Below are 8,482 nucleotides of genomic sequence, written 5' to 3'. Positions count from 1 at the left end.
ACATGTTCATAAAAGTGCTCAAACTATTTGGTTTCCGCAGTGAATCTTAACATTCCGTGAAAATGGGAAAGATTTCATTAGAATTGATCGCGAAATCCCACAGCCATACAAAGAAAAGAAGAGATGAAACTGTACAGCAGTACGTACGGCGATTAACTCATCTTTATTTTTCAGAGAAGAACATTGATGAGATCGTAAGTGAAATATTCTCTCGACTCTTTACCAGATCGATGTTTGTTTTGCAGGGTTTTGGGTAAAGTTGTTATTGATTATAACGTGCTGTATTTGCTTATTTTTGTTTCATACTATCATAAGCTTCCACCAGGTTTATCTAAATAAAGCTTACCAATCCACTTTTGGCAAAACAGTTTTGAAAATCATATGGTTTTCCTTGCTTAGTAATTTCAGACGCCTTTAGGGTTGAGACTAAAGACTAATGATGGTCTTGTTTTCTTTCAATTGCTGCAGGATAATCTCCATCACTGCCGCAATCTATCGGTTCTCTACCTTTATGACAATAACATTTCAAAGATCAAGAATCTTGGATTTGCAAGCAACTTGACTCACCTATATCTTCAAAAAAATCAAATAACAAAGATAGAGGGACTAGACAATCTTAAAAGATTAACCAAGCTGTAAGTAATTCCTCTTTATGAGTTATTACTGTTGAGTTAGAGTGTCAACAGTAATAATCATTACACGTGTAGTAAAGTCTGTATTAAGTCAACAGCCGTAGTACCCTAATGCATGCATATAGGGTGTTTCACCTTAACTTAATAGAGGCCCTGCCGGGGGGCGGGGTCCCATGTCGCTCATCTGAATTTTAAAACGTCTCGTGTCAGTGTTTATAAATGCTTGTCACTTATTGTCGGCTTTGCCGTCACTGTCGCAATTTGGCTGAGGGCAGTTGTCTCTTGTCGCGATTTCATTTTACACATTGTCGCTACTTTTTGGGCCATGTTGCTTGTCAGAATTTACCCTGGCAGGGCCTCTTAATAAACCTCCTGGCCCCAGTAGTTCAAAATGTGGATAAGGCTTTCCTCTGGATAGTGATTTATCCAGTGTATTGTGCTGTCCAGCTCTTGACCTGGGGCCAGTAAGTAAGCTTACTTTTCCAAAGTATAAAGCCTGTTTCAAACGTTGTGCCACAGCTTAGATGCTGAGCTGGCTTGACTTTGGCAGGGAGGGTTGCCCCCTTTAAAGGGTAACAGTTTCGGTTACAGATAATTTATATTTGGTCATTTTAAATGTCAGGATAAATAAAAGCCTCAGAGCAGTGAGGCAGTAATCAGGGCTTTATAGCTGGGACTTGGGTTGTCCCTTGGCTAATGTAGTATAAGACACAAAAAGAAAATAGATCCAAAAGATATAATAACTATTGCATATGCCTGGTAACTTGAAATCTATGTGACTGCCTGAGAAATGTCCTGTAGATTACTGTGAATGATGGCCAGTGTTAACTTATGCAAGAGGTAGTACTCCACTGTCAGAAGTATTGTCTAAGTTATTGACTTGTTGTCTTTCCAGATACCTGGGTTCAAATGCCATCACAGTTGTGGAAGGATTAGAAAGGTTAGAGAATTTAAGAGAGCTTCACATTGAGAAACAGACTTTACCTCCTGGAGAAAAGCTCCTCTTTGAGCCACGATCACTTCAAGCTCTTGCTGTAAGTATTTTACAATGTTTGCTAAGACGGCAAACGTATATCACTGACATAATAATCATGAATCAGTTTAGTCAAGGTTAACTGTGAACAGACTGAGCTGTTAAAACTATTTGTTGAAATTAAGTGTGTGGGTGGTCTCAATATTACTGAACATTCATGGTTGGATGAATAATGATGATGATTTTGGTGGTGATGATGATGATGATAGGATAACAGGAATTTAAGAATAACAATAGACTAACATATGGTATTTTTCTTGTCTTTACAGAAAAGCCTGTGTGTGTTGAACATATCAGAGAACAACATTGATTCAATTGAAGAGTTAAAATGCCTGACAAATATGACACAGTTCTTCACAGAAAATAACTGTCTTTCAGATATGAAGGTAAATGCATGTTATTTTCTTCATCCCCTGGCTCATACTTCAATTGGCCAACTTACTCAGATCATTTAAAAGAATGGACCAAGTTTTATGTCATGAATTAATTCTGCTAAGGTCAGGGTATTGCAATTTTATTGATAATATTGTCAGTTAAATAACAATTTTTTTTTGTCTTTGACTTGAAGGAACTTTCAAGAGTGTTGGCTGCATGGCCATCAGTATGGAGGTTAGAGATGGCTGGGAATACTTTGTGTCACAAGAAAAAGTATAGAGACAGAGTCATAGTTATGTCTCGATCATTAGGTAAGTGGTTTTTAGTGACATTTGATAAAAAAAATGAAAAACTCAAGAAAAAAATCCTTAATTTTTTTTAAAAATATTGAATAACAAAAATTATTACTGTAGTGCAATGTGAAAAGACTACCAAAGTCTCTGAAAGTGGTTTTTTTGGGGGGAATTTTTACACCAGAGATCTCTTTGGTAGAAACAAATATTGGATGACTTTTCATCGATTCTATCGTACTTAATAGTTTTAAAGCTATTATTTTTATTGCAGTTTATGTGTCCTTAATGTACATTATAATGTTGTTGACTTCGTAGTAATGCTGGATGGCAAGGAAATCAATGAGACTGCAAAAAGGTTCTTAATGAACTGGAAAGCCAGCAGAGATGCGAGAAGACGTCAGAGAAGGCAACTCAACTTCCTTGAGGGGGGGACATCTACAAACTTCATCTCTGGTTCATCTAATGCCCTTACCAGTATACCCTCTTTGCCACCATTACCAGGCCCTCAAAACCCAGGATTGAATCCTGTAATTTATGAAGGAGTTGGACAAGGAGTTCTCCCCAAGGGCACAAAACCATTGGCAGCTATAGTACAAGCCAGAGCTCCAAACTCAACTCTACTTAATAGAAAACCTGTGGAAGATATATCACAATCAAGGTATGCTATCTTCAGAATTAGAACAGTATGTAGTGTGGGTCAACCGATAAAATTAAATGCTTGCACTTCACTGTGCCAGCCACGCAGTACCTTAGTTTGTTGTATTTGTTTGTTTGTTTGTTTTTTTAATTTCTTTATCTGAATATTTACTCAACCTGTCTCAGTACGTTTTCTTGTAGTAGACTATATTGATAGTTTTCAGTTTCAAAACCTCCCTATTGAATTTACATGTATCAAAATGTTGTGCCATTTAATAGGTAACCACTGTGACTTCCTAAATAAAATTAATATTGGCATAGGGTACTACAGTACTAGTTAGACATCTAGATCTTTCATAATCTTCTTACACAACTAAATTTTTTTTGTCCTGTTCATTTTTTTAGGTTTCCCAACATCTTTGCACCTCCTCGTCCAATCATATCAGAGGGGAACTGGGAGTCAGACAGTGATATTCACAGTGGACCACCTGTGTCTCTCCAAACATAGCAAATAAATAAATAGGAAATTTTCAAATTTACTATATTATAACAGATTTTATAACAAACAGATGAAAACAAACAGATCTAGATGAATCTTCCATATAGTTTTATTGAATTTATACAATATAAGTTATACATAGTGTTAAGTTACATTGTCATCACACATTATTGTGTATTTTTATTTATAGCTATAATGTACATTTCCTATTGTAATTTAATATCTCTTTATAGTGTTATGAGCTGAGAAAAAAGCATCTGGTAAATAATAGCATTGTAAAGGCTAAACATGGGAAAATTTTATAACAAGAGAAACTAAACAAAGATGTTCATGAGTGTTGAGTATGAAAGAAAAAGAATATAGAAACAGTTTGTAAAGACCTGAAAGATCAAATTCTTACTTCACGGCTAATACTTTCAGTTTGCAGGGTGGTGCACTTTTTAAGGGAAACTTGTAAAATAAACTTCAAGTTATGCCAAAGTAATGTTCAGTGTATTGATAACTCAATTGATAATTTATTTTTTTAAAAAACAGTATATCGTAATTGCACCCTAATTTAATTAACTTTGTTTGAAAACTCTTATTTACATTGCTAATGACAGAAATCCTACCCTATTTATTATTACAAAAAGTCTTTTTTGAAAAGTTACAGCAAACTGTATGCAATAGCCTGAAAATACTTGAAAAGGAATTTCTTCACATACATTGAATGACCCACTTAAAGCAACTCTTAACACCATTTTCTTATAAAATGATTAAAAAACTGATAACACACTAAAATCTGTTCTTTTTGTCTTAAATACCAGCACTCTTGTGTATCAGGATGCAACCAAAGTGCTGTCCAATAAATTATTGTCTGAGGCTAGTGGAGCAAACTATCTGGCTAGTAACCTGTCAAGCATTAGACTATTCACAGTCCCCTATTTTTTCCATGAGATCATCGTGATGTAGCGCGTCTTACCGTTAATTGTGGCCATCTTGATTTTCAAATGTACCGAGGGGGCGGGTGTTGAGGATTATACATGTAGCTCTAGGGGGAGAGGGGCCCAAACCACCCCCCCGCCCCCCTAAGTAGTTTTGACACTCATTCAAGATGGCAACCCGTAAATGCATAGCGGTCGATGTCGATGATCTTACGGGAAAATAGAAGACTGTGAACAGTCTAGTCTAGTATGTACATGTGTCAGAAACAGGTTGCTAAAAGGGCATAAGTTTTATGTTTCCATCCCGCACTTACCATGATGCACTACCTACATAGAGCTATCACTTGTTTGCTCATATGGGAAGAAAATAATGGAGAGAACAGGCCACCCTGACAAAAGTTAGTATTTCTAGTTTGGCCTGTGATACTGAGTATGGGCTTAGAGGAGTGACTGCAGTAACTGAGATTTCAAGTTAGAAAAGAAGTTGCAGAAGGCTAGCTAGTGCTCTAAATGTCAGATTCTCAGAAAATTATCTATAAGGTAACATTTCAGTGGCCAGGTTACTTTATGAACTAAGTAGATCAATCAAATTTTTTGTCTATGAATCTTCTCGCCAACAAGAATGAGGTACAGTCACCCCATTAAATACAGAAACTGAGGGGGCCATAGAAAGTGCCTGTATTAATGGGGTGTCCATATTAAGACGGTTGAATTTAGAGAAAATGTATGGGCTTTCTTTCCTCAGGGACAGCAAACTATCCATAATAATGAGGTGTAGCTGGCTGAAAATTCATACAGTGGAGCCCCGTTTTTACGGTCACTAAGGGGCCAAAAAAAATTGGCCGTATTAAAGAGGGTTTCTTTACAAAAAAATGTATAGACAATTTTGCCTGGGCAGCCAAAAAAAGTGGCTGTAATAATAAGGTGACTGTATGAATGAGGTGGCAGTAAGGCAGGGTTCTACTGTACTCTCTGCTCATATTTTGTCCTGCGTCAGTCCAAACTAAAACTCACTGACTTACTGGCCATTGGGAAAGATCCTTATAGTTCACCTAGAGAACTTATTCCAAAGCATATCTGATCGATGTGTTCCTGCCCCACAAGGGAGGTTTGCATGATGAGCCAAAAGAACGTCTGCGTGGGAGGCTACATATTTTCCAGCTCATTCCAAGTTTCTTCTAATCTCTTTCTCAACATGGCCTCCCTTGTATTTTGTTTAATTGATTCCTCCATTGCCCTGAGATATTCCACTGCGACTTGATCCAAACAACAATTCAAACCTTTTAACATATGGTTCACAGTGTTCACCTGTATAATGGCAAATAGCATAAGTTGGTACTGGATTAGCTTGTTCACTCACCCTCTATTTCAATCTCTCTTTAGAGATCCTCCAAATAAAATCTGTGAGGAATTTATTGCTTACAAAGACAAGGGGTGGGAGGGGGCAGTCCCTTAAAAAAATGTTGATATGAATAATATTTATGGTACTACTAATGACTTACCAGGAACAAATTCAGGGCTTCCACGTAACTTCATATTACGTTGTTCAAAAAACTTGAACACTGCAACAAAAAATGACAAACAGAAAAAGAAAAGACAAACAGTTACACAACAGCAGTGAAGACTATAAAGATGTTTTCAGGTTCAGCTCTAGTACCTCCCTCTGGGGCTACCCATACTTAGCAGGGGTTAATTCACACAAGTTGCCCAAACTCACTACCACTTTTCTCAAGTGCTGCAGCCAAAGTTGCAACCCTCAACCTACATGTACATGATAGAGGCAACAAATTAACTTTTACTGTGCCAAGTACCAATAGGGATCTAGCCTGCAAGCAGCTTCTGAAGTTAGGGAGTGCTGCTAGATCAGAGGTCACATGTGAGTGGCATCGGGGCTTAAAAAATTTGTCAACTCAAATTTCACTTGCCTATATAGTGCCATTGCTTGCTTTTCTTTAATTACCATATTTAGTTACAAGACACTTGCCCATTGGGCAAGAAAGCTTAAAAAAATATTACATGCCTTGAGCCAGAAAATCTACTTGTCCCAGAGAACCTAAAGGGACATTATTTTAAAGTCTAAAAGAGTAGGGGAAGTAATACATGGTGTGGTGGTCTATCTCTCATGGGGGAGGGACTGTTATGGGCATGCAGTAATAGCCTCTGCTGTTGCAGTGACCCTGCCAAGAATTGGCGAATCTAATAAAAACATTAAAAATAAAACTAGCTTGATGACATGGTTATCATGGATATATGATATAAAGTTGCACTCCAAAGGAAAGGAGGCCTACATAAAGCCAAAGCTTATCCAAGTTTTAGTAGCATCTTAGAGTATTTACTACTTCCCATTGTATAGGTCCATCCTAGGATAAGTATGTCACTTGTACCCATGCAAAGAGATGGCTGGAGAGTTGCAATGTGATAATGATGAAGAACCAAATCAACAAACTATGTTCAACAGAACCATACATACCAGTGTAGAAAAGCATGGGATCCTCTGGATTCATTGCAGCTTCTAAGAACTTCCTTGGTGAGGCAGAGTCCTCGGCACCAATGGCTCGAATGTAGCGTAGAGCTGGTAAAAGCTACAAAGGGGAAAAGAGTTATGTAATAAAAATGATACAAAATGAAATGGCCGGGTCAAGAAGAGAAATACGTTAAATGCAATAATTTGAAAGAAATTAATCATGAATGATGCAAGACTAACCTGTTGTTTGGACAGGAGAACTTCAATTATTTCCTCATTAGCAGTGTTAAGTCTCTGAAAAAAAAAAAACAACAATAATAATAACGATAAATAATCATATGGTAACTGGACTGAGTGGAGTCCAATTCAGTGTGTAATCATTCAAGAAAATCGGACAACTGTGTGCCCAGGAGTCTGATTTGCTTGAACACGCGTATGATTACAGACTGAATTGGATGACGTGAAGTTCTGTTTCCAATTAATCATAACTAACAACAAAATGTGTGATATTTTAGGCCCTTTTTAAAATCAAATCACAAGGAATTTGGCCAGTTTTGTGCTAGCAGTTAAAAAAGCTATTTAAGTGCGTATGTGCAATAGCGCATACTGTCCAAGGCAAGACGCGTAGTCCCATTACACTGTCCTATTGTTGTTGAAATCAGGACAGTTGATAGCCAATCAGATTTGAGAATTTTGTTATAGTTATGATTGTAATAATAATTTTTATTATTTAGAGGTATACTTGCTGATGCTTGCAATATAAGAATGATGACCTCATGGGTGTAAACTGGAATACAACATAAATTCTGTTTATTGGATTTTTTTATAATGCTACATGTATGAATCTTGCTAAGTATTAAGATGGGAAATGCAACAGTGTTGGAACAATAATACCTTCAGCATGTCCAAAGCCAGTTGATATGTTGGAGGGTAATCATTTTCAAGTGAAAGCATGAGGCATGCCTGCAAAACATTCACATCATATTATTCATGCTCATTGAAGTTACACACTGGGGTTCATTTTGTACATCTTGGACACACTTAACAAGCCAGTTAGAAAAGTACCAGAGACATAAATAACTCGGTACCCTGTGCATGATAAAACTTTCCCAAAAGAATTAAACAGCTAATTAATGCTCTGTTAACAGAGTATTACAAGTCAAGATTTAATGTGACTCAAAAAGAGTTCCCAATTTTTATAAAATATTGTGCCAAATTATAAGATATAACTTTCATATACACAGTTAATAACCAAAACTTTAACAGACTACTGAAACTTACCAGTGGTTTAGAATCACCAATGACATGATACTGTAGGAACTGAAAGAAAAATAAAAGCCACTTACTATGACTGGTGTGTTTATAGCTTGAATGATTGGTTGTCAGTATCAGACCTCTAGCAGTAGTCCTAGGTTTAAATGCATCTAAATGCAATTTAGGTTCTGTCAGCCATTTTCTTCCCCTCCCTGGAAACCCCTGGATATTCCAGGCACCCAACCTCCATTTTGGCGATGCAGTTATTAACTCTTTATTAATAGTGACCAACGACAATTTTCTCCTGACAATATCAATACCTTGTCAAGAGATAAAGTTATGAGAATTAATGAAATGATCACCTAAGAGAAAA

The 8,482-nt window shown here is 36.8% G+C and overlaps 2 protein-coding genes across 6 annotated transcripts in view; one reads left to right on the top strand and one right to left on the bottom strand.

Annotated features, from left to right (window-relative positions):
• The first annotated feature begins 13 nt into the window (after positions 1-13).
• LOC140951622 (protein phosphatase 1 regulatory subunit 42-like) lies at positions 14-4,497 on the top strand. Its single transcript, XM_073400913.1, has 7 exons — positions 14-194; positions 469-635; positions 1,528-1,666; positions 1,935-2,051; positions 2,234-2,351; positions 2,649-2,991; positions 3,375-4,497. Exons 1-7 carry the CDS (start codon positions 63-65, stop codon positions 3,475-3,477), a joined length of 1,119 nt encoding a protein of 372 aa, XP_073257014.1. The 5' UTR covers positions 14-62; the 3' UTR covers positions 3,478-4,497.
• Positions 4,498-4,613: 116 nt separating this feature from the next.
• The window catches only part of LOC140951621 (regulator of MON1-CCZ1 complex-like), a 22,210-nt gene continuing 18,341 nt past the window's right edge, over positions 4,614-8,482 (bottom strand). For all 5 annotated transcript variants that reach the window (XM_073400910.1, XM_073400911.1, XM_073400908.1 and 2 more), the window contains 6 exons: positions 8,137-8,175; positions 7,750-7,818; positions 7,096-7,149; positions 6,862-6,973; positions 5,894-5,953; positions 4,614-5,699 (listed from right to left, as the gene is read on the bottom strand). In XM_073400910.1, the coding sequence (XP_073257011.1) occupies positions 5,608-5,699; positions 5,894-5,953; positions 6,862-6,973; positions 7,096-7,149; positions 7,750-7,818; positions 8,137-8,175 (426 nt within the window). In that variant the 3' untranslated portion in view covers positions 4,614-5,607. The remainder of the gene's footprint in view (positions 5,700-5,893; positions 5,954-6,861; positions 6,974-7,095; positions 7,150-7,749; positions 7,819-8,136; positions 8,176-8,482) is intronic.

Source organism: Porites lutea, chromosome 11 (assembly GCF_958299795.1).
Source record: "Porites lutea chromosome 11, jaPorLute2.1, whole genome shotgun sequence".
Classification (NCBI taxonomy): Eukaryota; Metazoa; Cnidaria; class Anthozoa; order Scleractinia; family Poritidae; genus Porites; species Porites lutea.
This window is presented reverse-complemented; position numbering and strand designations above follow the sequence as displayed.